The 23,318-nt window shown below is 38.8% G+C and overlaps 1 protein-coding gene across 1 annotated transcript in view; it reads right to left on the minus strand.

Moving 5' to 3' along the window:
• Positions 1-23,318, minus strand: part of EGF (epidermal growth factor) — a 64,841-nt gene that overhangs the window by 13,106 nt on the left and 28,417 nt on the right. The window contains exons 10-18 of the mRNA XM_070756670.1: positions 22,586-22,722; positions 21,193-21,341; positions 20,624-20,728; positions 18,063-18,286; positions 14,844-15,011; positions 12,435-12,581; positions 8,940-9,056; positions 7,238-7,363; positions 3,495-3,636 (exon numbers count right to left, since the gene is read on the minus strand). Of these exons, the coding sequence (XP_070612771.1) occupies positions 3,495-3,636; positions 7,238-7,363; positions 8,940-9,056; positions 12,435-12,581; positions 14,844-15,011; positions 18,063-18,286; positions 20,624-20,728; positions 21,193-21,341; positions 22,586-22,722 (1,315 nt within the window). The remainder of the gene's footprint in view (positions 1-3,494; positions 3,637-7,237; positions 7,364-8,939; positions 9,057-12,434; positions 12,582-14,843; positions 15,012-18,062; positions 18,287-20,623; positions 20,729-21,192; positions 21,342-22,585; positions 22,723-23,318) is intronic.

Raw genomic sequence — 23,318 nt, forward strand, 5'->3', positions numbered from 1 at the left:
TAAGTGACCTCCCTTGGCTAGGGCGCTCTAAGTCCCTCTGAGACATCGTTCCCCTCAGGGACTTTGCAGCACCTCAACGTTCCTTAGCTTGGACCCCAGAATTTTCACAATAGCCACTGTAGGAATTCTGGGAACTGTGATCTGTGTATTTGCAGACACGCAGATTAAGTTTGGCTATAATACTTTTCCCTTCTTAATCTGCTACCTCCAGTTATATTTAGATTACAGTTTCCATGTTGCAATCAGCAAAAAATGGAAATTATGGGAGATGTAGCCCGTGACATAAGGGAGGCATCAAACTGAGCACTAGAAGGACATGGCTTCTAAAAATATATAAATGAATGAGAGCTTTAATGTTTGCTTTATTTTCACTCTAGTCGACAGGTCTACATTTTACAATGTTAGCTTTGCTTACTTGGGAACTAGAAGACAAATAGTAAATGATTGAAAGTAATATTTTTTTTCTTCCTCCTCTGTAGGGCCTTCCCTGAATCTAACTTTATTCTGAATTTCCCTGTGTACAGATCCCATGATAAATAAAAAGGCAATTCTTATTTTTACTGAATTCTGCAGACCCATCTCTACGCAGAGCTCCTCTGTCAAATAGAGATCTGGACTGTTAAATAAGTAATAATATATATTTTAACTATAATAGTGTGAATCCATACAAGCTTAGTAAAGAAACATAGAAACATAGAAGTCTGACGGCAGAAAAAGACCTCAGGGTCCATCTAGTCTGCCCTTATACTATTTTCTGTATTTTATCTTAGGATGGATATATGTTTATCCCAGGCATGTTTAAATTCAGTTACTGTGGATTTATCCACCACGTCTGCTGGAAGTTTGTTCCAAGGATCTACTACTCTTTCAGTAAAATAATATTTTCTCATGTTGCTTTTGATCTTTTCCCCAACTAACTTCAGATTGTGTCCCCTTGTTCTTGTGTTCACTTTCCTATTAAAAACACTTCCTTCCTGGACCTTATTTAACCCTTTAACATATTTAAATGTTTCGATCATGTCCCTCCTTTTCCTTCTGACCTCCAGACTATACAGATTGCGTTCATTAAGTCTTTCCTGATACGTTTTATGCTTAAGACCTTCCACCATTCTTGTAGCCCGTTTGGACCCGTTCAATTTTGTCAATATCTTTTTGTAGGTGAGGTCTCCAGAACTGAACACAGTATTCCAAATGTGGTCTCACCAGCGCTCTATATAGCAGGATCACAATCTCCCTCTTCCTGCTTGTTATACCTCTAGCTATGCAGCCAAGCATCCTACTTGCTTTCCTTAGTATAACAAGCATGTTTATTTTTAAAGGAAGTTATAAAGCCTTTTGATATGTCTTGAAAATTGGAACAAACTTCCAGCAAAGGTGGTTGGTAAATCCACAGTAACTGAATGTAAGCATGCCTGGGATAAACATATATCCATTGTAAGATGAAATACAGGAAATAGTATAAGGGCAGACTAGATGGACCATGAGGTCTTTTTCTGCCGTCAGTCTTCTATGTTTCAATTTGGTGATGAAATGAAATCTTTGTATTCATGAATGATGAAATACTGCCACCTAATGTAACACTGTACACAAGAACAATAAATATAAAATAACATTGAAGCCAAACTCAGGTTATAGATATTCGGCCCCTAAGAACAAGATATGGAATATCTTAATTGGAATAGTATACTGAGCATGTTCTACAAAGGTCCATCTTTGGATATTCTCAAGTGGAATGAGAATATCTACAAGAAGACTGCAGGAGAGTTCTGCAGCATAAAATCCTTTTCATACCTTCCTGCATGGGTTCCAGTCAGAGATATCTGTCTGGAACCCATACCACATCTCGGACATCAACACCCTTGAAAACGTCCAAAAATATTTCACCCTTCGCTCCTCCACTCGAAACAGAATACCCTACGAAAATAGACTAACAATCCTTGGTCTTGAAAGCTTAGAACTACGACGCCTAAAACACGATTTAAGTATTGCCCACAAGATCATATGCTGCAACGTCCTACCGGTCAATGACTACTTCAGCTTCAACCGCAACCACACAAGAGCACGCAACAGATTCAAATTTAATATTAACCGCTACAAACTTGACTGTAAAAAATATGACTTTAACAATCGAGTTGTCGAAGCGTGGAACTCATTACCAGACTCAATTGTGTCAACCCCTAACCCCCAACATTTCTCCCTTAGACTATCCACGATTGACCTCTCCAGGTTCCTTAGAAGTCAGTAAGGGCGTACATAAGTGCACTAGTGTGCCTTTCGTCCCTTGTCCAATTGTCTTTCCTTTATCTCATAGATCATATATATTTTCTTCCTTTCATATATCTTCTCCTATATTTTATATTTTTCTTTATATATATATTACCTCATGTCTATTCTCTTCTATATGTATGGTGTATTAGACAAATAAACAAACAAATAAAATAAATATCTGAAGAGGATAGAGTCAGAATAACTAAGTTTGCAGCCACAATTGTGTAACTGAAGTTCCACCTTGATTTTATATTTATGTAACGCACATAAAAAACAAACCGAGCTTAGATTGCAGCATTGTGGCAGACATCTTGACTTTTTTTAAAAAGCCCCATGTTTAGTGTAAAAATACCAATGCTAGAGTTGATACACACATGGACCTTGTGAGATAAAGGGAAATAAATATTTCTATACCTCATCCAAACATTATATCCCCATTTGTTTTAGATTTGTAAGTACTTGGGCCAAATGCTCAAAACTAGGTTAGTGAAAACTTAGCTCCTTTCTTGATGACAGAGCTCACTGGGTAAATTAGGATCAGACATTTTCTCCCATCCCAAATTTCTTTCTTTCTTTCTTTCTTTCTTTCTTTCTTTCTTTCTTTCTTTCCTTCCTTCCTTCCTTCTTTCTTTCTTTCTTTCTTTCTTTGATTTCTATGCCGCCCTTCTTGAAGCGACTCAGGATTATTAAATTAAAAACAAAATCTGATTGATTAACAATTGTAATTGTATGTATACAGAAATAACAGTCTGGTGTTTATTTTATTTTAGTAAAAGATTGAAAAAAGATATATACGAAAACCAACCTATCTATTTATAATTTTTCTGCTATTTCTGCTACTCAACTTTATCTCTTATTTATATACAATGTAGTTATCTAACTATACTATATCGGGATATTGAGAATATTCATAGCACAACTTATTATCATAGATCTGCCGTTCACCCGCCCAACCTTTTAAATGTATTTTCCGTTGTTATTGTATATTGTCTATTGATGTTTATATGTTGTTATGTTTTTTTGTATATAGTCTTATAAATAAAAAATTATTTTTAAAAAAGGATTATTATTTACAAGATTATCATTGTGAAAATGAAAGATTATGCATGGGATATAAATAAAATACATGTTTTTCACATCTAGCAACACTATTTAACCTATCTGTTATTTCACTGGACACTAATCGAATTAATAATTATAGAAATACATTGGAGTTCACTACTTACTTGCATGCAAAAGTCTGCAAATCTGCAAAATAAATGCAAACTCCCTCATGGAAACAGTAGGATGGTGAGCAGTCCACAGTACCTTCTTTTTCAGATAATGTAGAGTCATCCCTGGTTATAACAGAAGGCGCGATGACAGATTCTGAAACAATATAGAAGAAAGGTGGATTAATGTGTTTAAGTTTCGGGGCCAAATTTGAATAATTTGATTTGTGAGCAGGTTCTCCCACTTTTAAAACTATCGGCGACTACTTCAGCTTCAACCACAACAACACAAGAGCACACAACAGATTTAAACTTAATATTAACCGCTCCAAACTTGACTGGAAAAAAAATGACTTCAGTAACCGAGTTGTCAAAGCGTGGAACTCATTACCGGACTCCGTAGTGTCATCCCCAAACCCCCAACACTTTACCCTTAGATTATCTATGGTTGCCCTATCCAGATTCCTAAGAGGTCAGTAAGGGCGAGTACAAGTGCACTAGAGTGCCTTCCGTCCCCTGTCCTATTGCTCTCCTATATCTCCTATACTTTCTTCTATTCCTATATCTCTTCTTCTATTCTTTCATTGATATGTTCTATTACTAAATCTTCTTTTCTATTCTTTCATAGATATATTTTACTATGAGTATCTCCTCTATAATCTTCATCATGTATTTTACTATGTGTATATATCTATATCTATATCTATATCTATCTATCTATCTATCTATCTATCTATCTATCTCTATCTCTATCTCTATCTCTATATCTATATCTATATCTATCTATCTCTCTATCTCTCTATCTCTCTATCTCTCTATCTCTATCTCTATCTCTATCTATCTATCTATCTATCTATCTATCTATCTATCTATATATATATATATATATATATATATATATTAATATATATGTATATATAGATTGTTCTGAGTTTGGGTTTTGCCCCGTGTAATATTTTGAGTGTCTGTGCGACGTTTCGGTGAAATCACATTCACCATCATCAGGCTGAAGTTTTAAGCTTCGTGTTGCTGTAAATATGGAATATATAAATATATATATATTTGTTTTCGTAGATTTTCACCGGTATATGTATGTAGATTGTTCTGAGTTCGGGTTTTGCCCCATGTAATATTTTGAGTGTCATATATATATATATATGTTTTTTATGTCGGATCACCCTGGTATATATATATACCCACTAAAACCCTCATTGTGGATTGGACAAAATAAATAAATAAATAAATAACTGCAAAAGGACTTCAACTGGTCTCCCAGAAGATGCAACACTTGTAACTATCAAGCTAATAGTTATGAACCAAGGTTTTCCTCCTGAATTGTTATTTCAGCAAAACAACAGATCGGGCTATATTGATGCAGTAAGCAAGAATAAGAAAGGAGGAATTTAAATGGAGATGTCAGTGAAAGGAATGTGCCTTTGTAAAGCCTAATTGCCAATTTGCAAAAACATGTATCTGCATCAGAATTGGCCCAGTTTGGTATAATTGACAAAGTGCTAAAAATTGCTGCCTTTGTATCTCCAGGAAGTATTCTTAGAGACAGTCAACTTATGATTTAATGTCAGCCTTTGCGTTCTAGCTATGCGGATCAGGGAATCTGATTATGAACATCGTTTTCAATGAACCCTGATTGGAAATGTCAGCAACTCGAGCCTCATGACTATTAACAAACATAAAATTATTTGATGAGTATTATGACTGACTCGATACTCGCTTTCGCTTATAGGCAGAGTAGTGATTTCCAATAAATCTCTATTGGGTTATTCATTCCATTAACGCTGCCAAATAACAGAAAAAGACGAACACGTCTCCTGACATCTAGAGGCTTTGCATATTGATGAACCGATGATGTTAAACACCACCTAGAATGCAGAGAGCCTGGGAGGAGGGGATAAATAATGCTAGCAACCTTACAGAGTTTCGAAGTCTAGAGTCAGCAAGTATTTAAAACTTTTTAACAAGGGAATATAATTTATTTAGGGATGGACTGTTCCCGGTGCAGGCCACTCGATAGAGTGGTAGTAAATTCCGGGATCCATACACAACTGCGTGGTCCTGGCTGGTACGCACCCCCTCCACACACACACATGAGATTTGGCTTCTGCGTATGCACCCGAAGCCAACTCTTGTGTGAAGATGCTTGCATGAGCAAGATTTCGGTGATTTTTCTCGATTTTTTTGCTTCTGCATATGCATGGAAGCAAAAATATCAGCGAAAATCACCGAAATTTTATTTATTTATTTATTTATTCTTTGTCCAATACACCACTGTTTCCCAACCTTTTTTTTCCAACCATTATTCACATTTTCAAAATCCTGGGGAACATGGGGGTGTGGGGTAAAAAGAGGTTTGAACAAAATATCATTCTTCCTCCCTTTCGCTCTGTTTCTCCCTCCCTCCCTCTCCCTTCCTTCCTCTTTCTCTCTCCATCCCTCTTTCTTTCCCTCTTCCTTCCTTCCTCTCTTTTTTGCTCTCTTTCTCTCTTCCTCCTTCCCCCCTCTCTTGCCCTCTCTCTCTTGCTTGCTTTCTCTCTTTCTCTCTCTTTCTCTGTCTCTCTTGCTATCTCTCTCTCTCTTTTTTTTCTCTCTCTTTTTCTCTCTCTTGCTTTCTTTCTCTCTCTCTCTTTCTTTCTCTCTCTCTCTCTCTCTTTCAAAGGACACTTGCCGCTGCCCCCGACAGTGAAACTCCAGCTGGAGCTCTTGTTTGCCGCTGCCATCCCCCGGCTACTGCCCGGTGCCGCTGCTGCTAGCGCCCTCCCACTGCCGGTGCTCTCCTTCTGGGCCCCAAAGGAGATGTGTTGCTGCCCCCGCCAGGGAAGCTCCAGCTGGGCGGTGCGGTGCCAGTGCCTCCAACCTGGAGCTCCCACTCACAGCCGCCGCCCCCAGCTACTGTCCGATGCCACTGCTGCCGGCGCTCTCCTGCTGGGCCCCAAAGCTCATCTGCTGTGAAGAAGGAAGGCGTGAAAAAGGAGGCACGAAGAATGAAGCTTAGCTTCTGGTCTCGGAAGCTGAGCTTCATGGCCCACCTGACCATGCCTCACGGCACACTAGTGTGCCACGGCACACTGGTTGAAAAACACTGCAATACACAATACATATGGAAGAGAATAGACATGAAATAATATATATAAAGATAATATGTAAAAATAGAGGAGAAGATATATGAAAGGAAGAAAATATATATGATATATGAGATAAAGGAAAGACAATTGGACAGGGGACGAAAGGCACACTAGTGCACTTATATACGCCCCTTACTGGCCTCTTAGGAACCTGGAGAGGTCAATCGTGGAGAGTCTAAGGGAGAAGTGTTGGGGGTTAGGGGTTGACACTATTGAATCCGGTAATGAGTTCCACGCTTCGACAACTCGGTTACTGAAGTCATATTTTTTACAGTCAAGTTTATAGCGCTTAATATTAAGTTTAAATCTGTTGTGTGTTCTTGTGTTGTTGTGGTTGAAGCTGAAGTAGTCGCTGACAGGCAGGACGTTGCAGCATATGATCTTGTGGGCAATGCTTAGATCTTGTTTAAGGCGAGTTGGCCAGTGTATACTTACATGCTGGAGCTGACATAGGGCAACGCTCGTGTTTCCTCAGATATGGCTCTGTGGGCCACCTGTGGTACGCATGACATAGATTCCCCGTGACAGGTCTAGAAGCTTGACATAAAAACCCCTCTAAATGTGATGGAGAAATTATTCAGAATGCCCAGAGGTACATCTTTTATCCTAATAACTCACCAGAACAATGAAGTCCATCTTCAGCATAACCCAAAAGACATTCACAGAAGTAGCTTCCTTCTGTATTGATACATCTGAACCAACTCTGATTGCACTGTTCTCTGTTAAGAAGGCATTCATCAACATCTGCAAGATTAAAAAAAGGAAGTATTTATAGCTGAAAGCTATATTTATACATGACTTTATACATATATTTATACATGTATTTATAGATGAAAAAAATAATTAAATTATTTCTCATGGAAGAGTTGGGAGGATAAAATAGAACTGGGGAGAATCATGTATCCTGCCTTAAATTCCTGCTGAGAAGGCAGAATATAAATACAGTCAATCAAATCTGTTGTAGGTGAACCTCACTCACATATGAATGCCTTTGCGTGGCAAAAGTATTACATTGATAACCACTATATATTGATTTTAAATTTATTTAAATTCATTTATTGGTTGGTTGCTTGGTTGCTTGGTTGCTTGCTTGCTTGCTTGCTTGCTTGCTTGCTTGCTTGCTTGCTTGCTTGCTTGCTTGCTTGCTTGGTTGGTTTATTTGACTTCTATGTTGTCCAATCCCGAAGGACTCAGGGTGGCTAATGTTATTTGGGACCTCTAAATATTATTTGGGACCTCCAAATACTGACCCACCTGACTGTCAGGGATAATCTATTCTAAACAAAGGATAAATCTAACATCAAGGCATATTAAAAAAGTTTTAAAAGCTCTAGCTTGAATTTATAGTTGCTGTATTCCTTCTGAGTCTTCGGAGAGGGGCGGCATACAAATCTAATAAATTTATTATTATGTCAGTACAACACAGCAAACGAGATCACTATGCTGGATTTCGTATTTCATCACCAGTCGGGCGCTTCCCAAGCACCTAGGACTGCGTGATGTAGCGGCGAATTATGTTTGCCGATCCCAGTAAAGCGGCCTTTTGCAATTGACAGATGGAGATTTTGTCAATTCCGATGGTTTTCAAATGTCTGCTGAGATCCTTTGGTACTGCGCCCAGCGTGCCAAGTACCACTGGGACCACTTTCACTGGCTTATGCCAGAGTCGTTGCAGCTCGATTTTTAGATCTTCGTATTTCACTAATTTCTCTAGCTGCTTCTACTCAATTCTGCTGTCTCCTGGGATTGCGATGTCGATGATCCATACTTTCTTTTTCTCCACGATCACAATGTCTGGTGTGTTATGCTTCAGAATTCGGTCAGTCTGAAGTCGGAAGTCCCACAGTAGTTTTGCTTGCTCATTTTCGGCCACTTTTTCAGGCTTATGATCCCACCAGTTCTTTGCCACTGGTAAATGGTAGTTCCGGCACACGTTCCAGTGGATCATCTGTGCCACAGCATCATATCTATGCTTGTAGTCAGTTTGTGCGATCTTTTTGCAGCAGCTGAGTATGTGATCGATTGTTTCATCTGTTTCTTTACAGAGTCTGCACTTTGGATCATCTGTTGATTTTTCAATTCTGGCTTTGACAGCATTTGTTCTAATGGCCTGTTCTTGTGCCACCAGTTATTATTATTATTATTATTATTATTATTATTATTATTATTATTATTATTATTATTATCGCTTGTATGCTTTTTGAAGGCACTGCCATGGTGCCAAGGGTATATTCCTGATCTCAAAATGATGACCCAAGATGAAATCCATGCAAAAATATACAATATTAATATTACTCTGTAATCTGTCATGTAAAATTACCATGGCACAGTTGATCTTCCATGATGAATCCCATCTGGCACTCACACACAGCACCATTTTGATGTGCAATGCATTGGGAATTGAGATCACAGCCCAATGATATACAGTCGTCCTGATCTGTGGCACAAAATAATGATAAGAAAATTTATCACTCTACAGTTGTCCGTAGTTTATGTGTTCACAGTAGTAAATTATTATGAACAAACTCACAAACATCTGCCCCCTCTTTACAAGGCACATGGGTTATGGAGAGGGTGACAAACCTTCTCACTGAAAGATCCTATTTTATGGAATATTCTCTTTCCCTATTTGCATTTTGTAACTGTCAAAACAGTATTATTCGTTAGTTTTTTAGTCAGTTAGTTTTTCAGTCAGTTAGTTTTTCAGTCAGTCAGTTTTTCAGTCAGTTTTTTAGTCAGTTATTTTTTCAGTCAGTCAGTTTTTCAGTCAGTTAGTTTTTTAGTCAGTTAGTTTTTCAGTCAGTCAGTTTTTCAGTCAGTTAGTTTTTTAGTCAGTTATTTTTTCAGTCAGTTAGTTTTTCAGTCAGTCAGTTTTTCAGTCAGTTTTTTAGTCAGTTATTTTTTTAGTCAGTTAGTTTTTTAGTCAGCTAGATTTTCAGTCAGTCAGTTTTTCAGTCAGTCAGTTTTTTAGTTAGTTACTTAGCGTCCTTCCTGTGGTTGAGAAAAAGTGACTGGTCCAAAGTCAACCAGCTGGCTTTGTGCCTATGGTGGGACTAGAATTCACAGACTCCCAGCTTCTAGCTTGATGCCTTAATCCAAAGGTTAGGAATGATAGGCCTTTTATGAACTGTGAACTTCAACTCCCAGAATTCCTGAGCCAGCCATCTTCAATTCAATTCAATTCAATTTATTAGATTTTATGCCACCCCTCTCCGAAGACTCAGGGCGGCTCACAACAATAATTTTTTAAAAATTCCAGCAAAAACAAATCTAATATTAAAAAGCACATAAAACCCTATCATATTTTAAAAAGCAAACAACATATACATACCCAAACATAAATATAAAAAAGCCTGGGGGAAGGTGTCTCAATTCCCCCATGCCTGGTGGTATAGATGGGTCTTCAGTAATTTACGAAAGACAAGGATTGTGGGGGCAGTTCTAATCTCTGGGGGGAGTTGATTCCAGATGGCCGGGGCTGCCACAGAGAAGGCTCTTCCCCTGGGGCCCGCCAAACAACATTGTTTGGTCGATGGGACCCGTAGAAGGCCAACTCTGACTGTGGGACCTTATCGGTCGCTGGGATTCGTGTGGTAGCAGGCGGTTCCGGAGGTACTCTGGTCCAATGCCATGCAGGGCTTTAAAGGTCATAACCAACACTTTGAATTGTGACCAGAAACTGATCGGCAGCCAATGCAGACTGCGGAGTGTTGCAGAAACGTGGGCGAATCTAGGAAGCCCCACGATGGCTCTTGTGGCCGTGTTCTGCACGATCTGAAGTTTACGAACACTTTTCAGAGGTAGCCCCATGTAGAGAGCATTGCAGTAATCGAACCTCGGGGTGATGAGGGCATGAGCGACTGTGAGCAGTGACTCCCTGTCCAAATAGGGCCGCAACTGATGCACCAGGCGGACCTGGGCAAATGCCCTCCTCGCCACAGCCGAAAGATGATGTTCCAATGCCAGCTTTGGATCGAGGAGGATGCCCAAGTTGCGAACCCTCTCTGAGGGGGTCAATAGTTCCCCCCCCCCCCAGGGTAATGGACGGACAGATGGAATTGTCCTTGGGAGGCAAAACCCACAGCCACTCCGTCTTGTCTGGGTTGAGTTTGAGTTTGTTGACACCCATCCAGGCCGCAACAGCCTCCAGGCACCGGCACATCACTTCCACTGCTTTGTTTGACTGGACATGGGGTAGAGATGTATAACTGGGTACCATCGGCATATTGATGATACCTCACCCCATGCTAATCTTCAGTCACGAAGGGGCCATCGTTCCCCACTTCTGCCTTAATCACTACAGCAAGCTGGCTCTCACTCAACCCTTGTCTTAATTTAGATAGTGCTAGCTAGTACTTTACTTTCTAAATGCTTTTTGTACCATGATCAGAGTCCATTTGGATTGAAGGGGCTATAAATGTTGCAAAATGAATAAATAAGTAATATTTTTTCAGGAAGCTAGTTGCTGGCACAGTTTAACTTGCCATTGCAGAATCGACAGACCAATGATCTAAGGCAGGTTTTTCTATGCCCCAATTGCACATGATCACATCAGCCATTGGCATAAACTGCAGAGATGCTTCTTTAGACCCTATCAGCTATTTTGAACACACATCTCCTTCTGTCATTAAGAAATTTAAAAAGGTGAGATGAGAAGGAAAATTTTACATAAATGGTACAATACACCAGCACAACTTTCACACTTCCAGAGGAAAGGGAAAGGTAATTGTTGGCATGGTTGCCAAAAGAAAGGAATCTTTATGCACATGTTCTGGGAGTGTGTCGAAGTTCAGAAATTTTGGAAGGAAGTGCAGAATGAAATAAATAAAATGTTAAATATTAAGTGGATAATAACAAAAGAAATAGCGATATTAGTTAAACAAAGAGAATTAAGAGACTTCAAAGAAATAAAAACTGCAGCATTGGAAAGCGCTCAAGCGGTAGTGGTATTGGGTTGGAAAGAGTCCAAAAAATGGACATTACAGAATTGGTACTGGTACATGGTGGATCACATTCATTTTGAAATCATGGAAATAAGATTAAACAATTTTGATGAAAACCGCTCCAAACTTGACTGTAAAAAATATGACTTCAGTAACCGAGTTGTCGAAGCGTGGAACTCATTACCGGACTCCATAGTGTCATCCCCAAACCCCCAACACTTTACCCTTAAATTATCTACGGTTGACCTATCCAGATTCCTAAGAGGTCAGTAAGGGGCGAGTACAAGTGCACTAGAGTGCCTTCCGTCCCCTGTCCTGTTGCTCTCCTATATCTCCTATACCTTTCTTCTATTCCTATATCTCTTCTTCTATTCTTTCATTGATATGTTCTATTACTATATCTTCTTTTCTATTATTTCTTAGATATATTTTACTATGAGTATCTCCTCTATAACCTTCATCATGTATTTTACTATGTGTATATAGATATATACCCACTAAAACCATCATTGTGTATTGGACAAAATAAATAAATAAAATAAATAATAAATAAATTGGAGAAGCTGATGGTACGATGGAATAAGGTGAAAGATTATACGTTGAGTAGAATTTGTGACGAAAATGTGAAAAATAAACTCCAATCCCTCTTTGAATAGTAAACAAATGCAAAATAGAGCTAAGGAAATAAAAGAACATAAACTAGTAAATATTTGAACCCCCTAATTGGTGGTGGTGGTGGTGGGTATTGTTAGTCGAGTGATGGGCCCATGCACTGTGCATTGTTTTATGTTTGTTTTATGTTATATATCAATGTGCAAAACCAATAAAAATATTTTTTTTAAAAAATAGAAATTTAAAAAGGCAATCTTTACTAGACACCACAACTTCAGCGGTCAGCGTCTGTGTCTCCTCCCTGTGGCTATCACCATATTTGCTGTTAATCAGAAGATGCTGGGATGATATTTCTCCGGCAAACATTTTCTTTCCTAACGCATCTTCCTTGTATGGAGAGATATGTCCTGAAAGAGCAAAAATAAGTAGGTGATATACACCACCGCGCTGTGTCATTTCAAAATTGTTATTTTACTAGTGGAGAATGCCTTCAACTGCTAAATTAAAGCAAAAAAGTTTGACTTCTTATTGTGTTGCGGTTAGCTCTGGCCCTGCTCCTGCCCCAAGGACTGTGAATGTGAGGGAGACATCCATATGCTAAGGCCTGCTTTGCCCCCGGTGAAATCTGAAGATGAAGGCTCCTCTGACCAAGAAGACATGAATGACAGGGAGGAGGAGAGTGTGGCAGACAGCTCAGAAGGAGATCAATTATCTAGCTCCTCCTTGGATTCAGAACAAGAGTTAATGATACAGCCATGCATGCGGAGAGCGATGCATAGGCAACAACAATTGAGAGATTATTATCAAAGAAAATGAGGCCACCTGTGGTTGGGTGGGGCTGTGGTGATTAGTGAGGCTGCTATAAATAGCAGCCTGTGGGTGGAGGATTATCTGATCATTGTGTTTCATGATTGCTTTACTGACTGACTTTTTGTGTGCTGATTTTTCCACGCTTTGAAACTAAACCAGAGCAAAGTGTGTTTCACTTGGTGAAAGAAGGACTTTGAATTGCTTCACAGCTGCAAGCTAAGTATCACAGAACTGATAAGGGACTTGTATAAATTACCAGTTTGTTTGGAGACCAGTGCTCTTTGCTATACCAAAAGAGGGCTTAGTTTAAGTGAATTTTCATTATAAAGAACATTGTTTTGAATTTTCAAAGGTGTGTGTGTCTGAAATTTGTACCTGTGAATTTTTGGGAGGATTTTACCAGAGAGCCCCACAGAACATTATTGTATCTGTCAAATTATACCAGTAATAGAGTTGCATCGCTTGCCATAAAGAGAAAGGTTCCCCTTGCACATATGTGCTAGTCGTTCCTGATTCTAGGGCAGTGATGGCGAACCTATGGCACAGGTGCCACAAGTGGTACATGGAGCCATATGTGCTGGCACATCAACCGTTGCCTTAGTTCAGCTCCAACATGCATGTATGTGCAGCCAGTTGATTTTTGGCTCGCACAGAGGCTCTGGGAGGGCATTTTGGGCTTCTAGAGAGCCTTCGGGAGGATGGGGGAGGGTGTTTTTGGAATCCTTTGGAGCCTGGGGTGGGTGAAACACAAACCTACTGGGTCTACCAGAAGTTGCGAAACAGACCATTTCTGGCCTCCAGAGGGCCTCCAGGAAGGGCAGGGGAAGCTGTTTTCATCTTCCCCAGGCATTGAATTATGGATTATTATTATTATTATTATTATTATTATTATTATTATTATTTATTGGATTTGTATGCCCCCCTCTCCGCAGACTTCACAGATGTGGGTGTTAGTACAAGGTACATGGTTGTTAGGGATTGCCATTGTAAACTGCATATTGTACACTTGTACCAAACTTGTACTTAAAGAGTTAATGTGCAGTCAAAGGGTTAACTTGTACTTGAAGAGTTAATATTCAAGGCTGTTTCGTCACTTCCTCATTGAAGCTATAAAAGCTCATTATTCTGCTCGGTCACTTCCTTTTCACTTTGCCTGAGAGAAGGGGGAGTTGTGTTTACGCTTTGTGCGTATCTTCTTGTATAAGCTTTGTGCTTATTATCTATACTGTATTTTGCTTTGTGCTAATCTTGTAATAGCTCAGTGCTTATTATTCTGTATTTGCTTCGTGCTTATTCTGGATTGTTTCTATATTTTGTTTATATGTAAATAATACTTATTTAACTAAGTCTGTGTCTTGGCTTTATCACACATCCATGCTCTGTTAAAATTCTCTGCTCGGTGTTGTCGAAGGTTTCATAGCCTAACTGAGACAAGCCAACATTGGGCACTCACACATGCGCAATAGTGCACGCACACGCTCTTTTGGCACCTGAGGGGAAAAAAGGTTCCCCATCATTGCTCTAGGGGGCAGTGCTCATGTCTGTTTCAAAGCTGAAGAGCCAGCACTTCCCGAAGACGTGACTAAGCGCCAAAGGCGAACGGAACGTTGCTACTTTCTTACCAAAATTGGTCCCTACTGCATTTTTTAATTTGCTTTCAAACTGCTAGGTTGGCAGAAGCTGGGACAAGTAACGGGAGCTTACCCCTGTTACACACCCCTAGGGATTTCAACCACTATATTATAAAATGTATTACAATGCTATTTTATTATCGCTGTTTGCAACACTTGCCAGCAAGTTTGCTTCTAATATTTTAGAACTCCTAAGAAGTACTGAAATATGCTTGACATACAGTGTACCTGGTTTAGCTAAAGGATGAACTACAAGCAGTGAAGAGGGTCTCAGCATGCTTCCTCCGAGGCGAATCTTCTTGAGGCCGTTCTTCTTTTCTATTCTCAGTAATGATGGCCTAGTCCAGTCGGATACCCAAATGTGGTGCTCAAAAACTGCGATGCCATAGGGATGGCCTAGTATGCAGATAAAAGATGGACAGTTCCATTATATACATATATACCTCCATGATATATTAACCATTCAATTGTTAAGGTAGCCAAGACTCCTAAATCTTTTGTTGGCATACTGGCATAAAGTAGGTAGAAGATCACATGAAGATATATATGAATAAAACCCACTAATATGTGGGTTTTATTCATCTTCCTTAATATCCTATGGGGCTCACGTAGGATATTAAGGAAGAGAAAAGAAAAGAGAAAAATAAATAATAATAATAATAATTATTATTATTATTATTATTATTATTATTATTTATTAGATTTATATGCCGCCCCCTCTCCGAAGACTCAGGGCGGCTCACAACAATAATAAAACAGTGTGACAATGTAAACAAATCTAATATTTAAAAAGCATCTAAAAAACCCATCATTTAAAAGCCATGCAACACACGCATACCATACATAAAACTATAAAAGCCTGAGGAAGATGTCTCAATTCCCCCATGCCTGGTAATTTGCAAAAGACAAGGAGGGTGGGGGCAGTTCTGATCTCTGGGGGGAGTTATTTCCAGAGGGTGGGGGCCGCCACAGAGAAGGCTCTTCCCTTGGGGCCTGCCAGACAACATTGTTTAGTCAATGGGACCTGGGGAAGGCCAACTCTGTGGGACCTTATCGGCCGCTGGGATTCATGCGGCAGAAGACATTTTAAGAGTGGCTTAAGGCTTAGAGATATTGTGGCTTGTGGCTGGAAGATATTGTGAATTAGTGTGCCTTGTGGTGCTGAAGAATATCGTGGCTGAAGACTTGTAGCTGAGAAGAGTAGATAGAGAATTGTGAGTGTTGTGTACTTCTAGGGAGAAATAGTTACAGTATAAATAGTGTAAGTTTGTTACCAAAGAAGTAAATATTTTTCTAAGAAACTCTGCAGTACAGTACTTGTCTTCAATTATCTTCAAGACAACAGATCCTGATATCTTGGTCTGAGGCAGACTGGCTTCTGCAACACGTTACTCCAACACCCATCTGCTATTCTCCCCCTGCAACTGGTAGTTGGAAGCATATTACCACCAACTAAGAGAGAACACTGAATCTCAAGAGTCATCCATTTGTCTCCTCCACAGAAGCATCTTCTCAGTACCTCAAATGGACACTAGATGGCAGTAGTGCTGCAATAAGAATCACCACAGTAATGTTAACTTATTAATAGCTGAGCTAAAGGAGAGAGGAGTATGTGCTCTATTTTCTTTCCTTTATGGGCACACAGTACTTCAGTTTTCAAATTTTGTTCACATTTCTTTGCACAAAACTTCAACAAAGTCAGGAGGGAGAAAGGGAAAGGGGGAGAGGGTGGGAAAATCATACACACCAGTCCCTTTGTTAAGCTCACTCCTTTAGCTCAGATGTCTCCAACCTTGGCAACTTTAAGACCTGTGGACTTCAACTCCCAGAATTCAGCTTTGCTGGCTGAGGAATTCTGGGAGTTGAAGTCCACAAAAGTCTTAAAGTTGCCAAATTGGAGACCCCTGCCTTAGCTAGCGCCCTGTTGGTTTATCAGAACAAACATACATTGGAATGTGGATCAGGTGGGTCCTGTAGCTATTTGCTCTCGAAAACAGAGTCCAGATATAATTCCTTTAACATTTTACTACTTCCCATTAAAATAAAACCCCAACCCTATTTTTCTTCTTCATTTTCAGGCAAGCTCATCTGTTTGGAACCCATATTGCATCTCAGACATTAACACCCTTGAAAATGTTCAAAGATACTTCACAAAAAGAGCCCTTCATTCCTCCACTCGAAACAGAGTACCGTAAGAAACTAGACTTACAATCCTGGGTCTTGAAAGCTTAGAACTACGACGCCTTAAACATGATCTAAGTATTGCCCACAAGATCATATGCTGCAATGTCCTGCCTGTCAAAGACTACTTCAGCTTCAACCACAACAACACAAGAGGACAGAACAGATTCAAGCTTAATATTAACCGCTCCAAACTTGACTGTAAAAAATATGACTTTAGTAATCGGGTTGTCGAAGCGTGGAACTCCTTGCCGGACTCTAGGAATCCCCAATATTTTACCCTTAGATTATCCATGGTTGACCTCTCCAGATTCCTAAGAGGTCAGTAAGGGGCGTACATAAGCTCACTAGAGTGCCTTCCATCCCCTGTCCTATAGTCTCTCCTATATCTCGTATTTCTTCTCTACCGTATCCTCTATAACCTTCGTATTGAACAAAATAAATAAGTAAATAAGGAAGGAAGGAAGGAAGGAAGGAAGGAAGGAAGGAAGGAAGGAAGGAAGGAAGGAAGGAAGGAAGGAAGGAAGGTGGAATCATACCAGAGAAGTAATGCAATATGGATGGGTGAACCAAAAAAAATATTATTTATTAATTGGACTTATATGCCTCCCCTCTCCGTGGACTCGGGATGGCATATAATAACCAACTGACTATCATGGATGTTTGCAGGAATTTGCTGTTTTCATCACTGGACTCCGAGTCTTCGGAGAGGGGTGGCATAAATAAATAAATAAATAAATAAATAAATAAATAAATAAATAAATAAATAAATAAATAAATAAATAAATAAATAAATAAATAAATAAATAAATAAATAAATAAATAAATAAATAAATAAATAAATAAATAAATAAATAAATAAATAAATAAATAAATAAATAAACAAACAAATAAACAAACAAACAAACAAACAAACAAATAAATAAACAAATAAACAAATAAACAAATAAACAAATAAACAAATAAATAACGAATAAAATAAAATAAAATAAAATAAAATAAAATAAAATAAAATAAAATAAAATAAAATAAAATAAAATAAAATAAAATAAAATAAAATAAAATAAAATAAAATAAAATAAAATAAAATAAAATAAAATAAAATAAAATAAAATAAAATAAAATAAAATAAAATAATCAATTTTGCTGGGGCAGCAATGATGGATAACTAGTACAACAACAAAAAAGATTGTACTGAGGTCATTCTTCAATTGGCATTTTCATCAGTGCATTGTTGGATAGAAAGCTAGCTTTCCGAAGCCTCACCTACATCATTCTGTGTAAGTATTTGGCGGTTAGAACCATCCAGGTTTGCAGTTTCGATCACAGACATTTTGGCATCACACCAATACAGCTTGTCCTCAGCGTAGTCAATAGTGATTCCACTGGGCCAAAGTAAGTCTGAATTTATTATAATAATACGCTCCGAGCCTTGTAAAGTAGATTTTCCAATATGTGGATTGATCCCTAGGTTTGTCCAAAACAGCTCCCTTTATTGAAGGAAAACAAAATAAGTCATTGCATTTTTTAAAAATCCTTTTACGTGGCAAATCAAAGAACACATAAAAATCTATATCTGTCAGAGTGAAATATAAACAATATTCATGGGTAATAATTTTGTGTTTTTAAAATCCATCTTTCATCCCTCAACCATGATTAAAATATAGGAGGCAAAAGTCGTTGGACAATTACCAGATTTATGACTTAGAATAGAAAATGAAATTTATATATTGGAAATGCTCCATAGGGATAAGAGAAAGTCAAACATCTAGCTAACTATTTAGAAAAGAACCAAAAGAATGTGCTCTGGGCCTGGCTGTCTGAGAAGAAAGGCAGAAGGAAGTGACCTCCAGTTACCAATCTCTTAAACAAAGAGCAGGCAGACTGATGAGCAGACAGAATGCAAAATTTGTTGTGTTTAATCATTTAGTTGTGTCTAATTCTTGGTGACTCTACTGGCAAGTGGTCTCCATAATACCCTTCAAGCACAGGGTATTTGTCAGTAGTGGGATTCATCTGGTTCGCACTGGTTCTGGCAAACTGTTTGCTAAATTGCTCCCTCTACCTAGGATCAAACTCACAAACTCTTGATTATGAGATAAGAGCTCCACCTCTAAGCTACTGCACCATCAATCTGCACCTTCAATAACTATACAGTGGTACCTCTACTTACGAACTTAATTTGTTCTGTGCCAGGTTCTCAAGTAGAAAAGTTTGTAAGACAAAGCAATTTTTTCCATAGGAATCAATGTAAAAGCAAATAATATGTGCGATTGGGGAAACCACAGGGAGGGCGGAGGTCTTGTTTCCTCCCAGGAGATTCCCAGAGGGGCTTCACAGAGGCTTCTACCTGATTTTTCCGGCCCTGTTCCCTCCCAGGAGATTCCTAGAGAGGTCCCATGGAGGCTTCTCCCTGCTTTTTCTGGCCCTGTTCCCTCCCAGGAGATTCCTAGAGAGGACCCACGGAGGCTTCTCCCTGCCTTTTCCATTTACAATTTCAGAGACTCGGGTTTGTAATTAGAAAATGGTTCTTGAGAAGAGACAAAAGAGATTTCATAATATTGTTATCTGTAGATGAAATATATCTCATGTGTAGTTAATTTTAATTAACTTAGCAAAGAAGACGATAAAAAGTACATATTGAAAGTATTATTAGCGGGTTTTTTCCTCTCTGAATGTTTAACGCATCAAAAAAATATCATTAATTATTATTTTAAGCATTGATTCTCTGGGTTTTTTTATGTTGTTTTATTGTATGTAGGAAGAAAAATAAAGAATTTTTTTATAAACACCCCCCCAAAAAAGAGAAAAGGCAAAAAAGTCTTAACACCCGGTTCTTATCTAGAAAAGTTCTTAGGTAGAGGTACCACTGTGCCTGCAAAATAGGCGGGGCTTCCTAGTTACCGCCACTGCCGGTACAATCTGCGCGCAGCTTTGGGTGATTGGCGGGCACATGCACCTCTCCGAGTGAGATTTGGCTTCTGCGCATGTGCAGGAAGCCAAATGTTGCGAGAGGCCATGCGGTCGATTGAGATTTCGGTTATTTTTTTGCTTCTGCACATGCGCAGAAGCAAAAAACCGCCAAAAATCACCGAAAGCTCTCTCGTGCACAAATCCTCTCGCAAGATTTCACTTCCTGCACATGCGCAGAAGCCAACTCTCACTTGGAGACAAATGCACTCACGCTGGTCACCCATTTTCACTACCAATACGTAGCGTGGCATGTACCGGGTAGCAACCCATTACTGCTGCAAAATCTCTGCACAGAAAAAATAATTGCAATAGGAGCAATGGTTTCACAGAGTTTATTCTTGGCTGCCTAATAACAATATAATAATAATAATAATAATAATAATAATAATAATAATAATAATAATTTATTAGATTTGTATGCTGCCCCTCTCAGAAGATTCAGGGCGGCTCACAACAATAATAAAAACAACATTATAGCGAAACAAATCTATATAAAGCATATAAAACCCTATCATATTTAAAAACCAAACAACACATACATACCAAACATAAAATATAAAGAGCCTGGGGGCAAGGTGTCTCAACTCCCCCATGCCTGGCGGTATAGATGGGTCTTGAGTAGTTTACAAAAGACAAAGAGGGTGGGGGCAGTTCTAATCTCTGGGGGGAGTTGATTCCAGAGGGACGGGGCCACCACAGAGAAGGCTCTTCCCCTGGGGCCCGCCAAACGACATTGTTTAGTCGACGGGACCCGGAGAAGGCCAACCCTGTGGGACCTTATCGGTCACTGGGATTCATGCGGTAGCAGGTGGTTCCAATAACAGTTTGAAATCAAATTTGACTTGATGTTTTACCTGGTAAATGGATGAACAGCGATTCCTTGAGGATGGAACATCTTCTCCTGGATGATTGTTTTTCTCTGCACTCCATTGAGATTACTACTTTCAATGCTACATTTCCTGCAAAGTAGGCAAAACAGAAGGAGGTTTCCTATGGCAATAACTTTAGCCTGTAACTTTACTTGCCTCCTTCCAGCTGATCCTCTTACACCAAGATATTAATTAAATGTTTCTCCTTAGATCCCCTCCTAGATGTAAACTGAATTAGAACTGAATCAGGGTAGGAGGAAACAGAATCCATAAATTAAATTAGTAACTTCATGAAAAGCATGAGAAAAGCAACTTAGAACTAAGGAGAAATTTCCTGACAGTTGGAACAATTAATCAGTTTCTCTCTTATTAGTACCAATACCATGTATATAAACAGTGTTATTTATTTGTATACTACCAATACGTACATGACAAATAAAATAAAGTAAAAAATAATAAAACATTTCAGTCATTCTCCTTTTTTTTGCCAGTTGTTTATTTACCATCATAATTTTTTCACTACCAGTCCTACAATATTTATGCAAAAAGCATACCTGGGGTCAGTCCAGTACAATTTGCGATTATTCCAGTCCACTGCTAGTCCTTCTGGTCTCTCACTTGCGTCACATACAACTTTTTCACGATTGGTACCATCCAGATCAGATCTCTCTATACAGTTCAGGTCTGTATGGGTAAAATAAATCTGTAAAAAGAAAAATGAAGGTTTATAGGTGATTATAGGTGGTCCTCAACTTATAACCTAAAGTGGGGACAAATAAAGGGAAATATTTCTTCACCCAGAGGGTCATTGGTTTATGGAATTCACTTCCAGGAGAGGCCGTGACAGCTGTCAGCCTGGATAGCAGTTCAAATCTCATCACCGGCTCAAGGTTGACTCAGCCTTCCATCCTTCTGAGGTGGGTAAAATGAGGACGCGGATTGTGGCAGCAATATGCTGTAAAAAGTGCTATTGCTAACATGTTGTAAGCCACCCTGAGTCTAAGGAGAAGGGTGGCATAAAAAAAATTGAATATATAAATAAACGAACAAACAGTAAATGTAAATGCTATTGCTATTGCTAATAGAATAATTTAGTTAGTATTTTTGAAACAAATGTGGCAAGTTTATATATGACGTATATGTCATGTGAGCATATAACTGCTGATAAGTGCTCATTGTTTTAGAAAGCCCAAGTCATTTGGCTCAAGGCATTTAGCAATAAGAAGTACTTTATATATATCATGGAGCAATGCAGTAAGAGCATTGATCTTTGCAATATAGTGTTCCCTCGATTTCCACGGGGGATGCGTTCCGAGACCGCCCGCGAAAGTCGAATTTCTGCGAAGTAGAGATGCAGAAGTAAATATACCATTTTTGGCTATGGACAGTATCACAAGCCATCCCTTAACACTTTAAACCCCTAAATTACCATTTCCCATTCCCTTAACAACCATTTACTCACCATTATTACTGGTACTCACCATTGAATAAGGCACTTAGTGATCCTGATATTTATAAACATAATTATTTATTAACAATAATTATTTTTTAGAAACATAGAAGTCTGACGGCAGAAAAAGACCTCATGGTCCATCTAGTCTGCCCTTATACTATTTCCTGTATTTTATCTTAGGATGGATATATGTTTATCCCAGGCATGTTTAAATTCAGTTATTGTGGATTTATCTACCACGTCTGCTGGAAGTTTGTTCCAAGGATCAAGGATTTTTTTTGTTATTTATTTGCAAAAATTATTAATTTGGCGATGACGTATGACATCATCGGATGGGAAAAACCGTGGTATAGGAAAAAAACCACGAAGTATGTTTTAATTAATATTTTTTGAAAAACCATGGTATAGGATATTCGCGAAGTTTGAACCCTCGAAAATCGAGGGAGCACTGTATTTTAAAATCCCCCTTTCTTTCTTTTTTAAAAAATCCTTACCTTACTTTCCCTCGGGTCCCAGTCCAGACCTAAAACTTTTCCCATCTGCCAGCCCAGGACTCTGGAGTATTGTGTCCCATCGAAAGCAATGCTACGGATATCTTGACTGTTTGCAAACAACAGAAATGGCTTTGGTCCTGTTTATAATAAATGTAATAACATGTTAAGTCTTCTACTTCAACCCTCTGCAGATAAAAATTGAAAGAATCAGATTGTAGCCTGGACTTTCTCTCTTTTCTTCTCATTTACAATCTTTACACTAAACACAGATTATATTAATTACAAAATGATTATAAATAACTTTCAATCCTGGGCCTAGAAAGTTTAGAACTAAGACGCCTTAAACAAGATCTAAGTATTGCCCACAAGATCATATGCTGCAACGTCCTGCCTGTCAGCAACTACTTCAGCTTCAACCACAACAACACAACAGCACACAGCAGATTTAAACTTAATATTAACCGATCCAAACTTGACTGTAAAAAATACGACTTCAGTAACCGAGTTGTCGAAGCATGTAACTCATTACCGGACTCCATAGTGTCATCCCCAAACCCCCAGCACTTTACCCTTAGATTATCTATGATTGACCTATCCAGATTCCTAAGAGGTCAGTAAGGGGCGAGTACAAGTGCACTAGAGTGCCTTCCGTCCCCTGTCCTATTGCTCTCCTATATCTCCTATACCTTTCTTCTATTCCTATACAGTGGAACCCCGACATAAGAGCTGCTCT

This window comes from Erythrolamprus reginae, chromosome 7 (assembly GCF_031021105.1).
Source record: "Erythrolamprus reginae isolate rEryReg1 chromosome 7, rEryReg1.hap1, whole genome shotgun sequence".
NCBI lineage: Eukaryota > Metazoa > Chordata > Lepidosauria > Squamata > Dipsadidae > Erythrolamprus > Erythrolamprus reginae.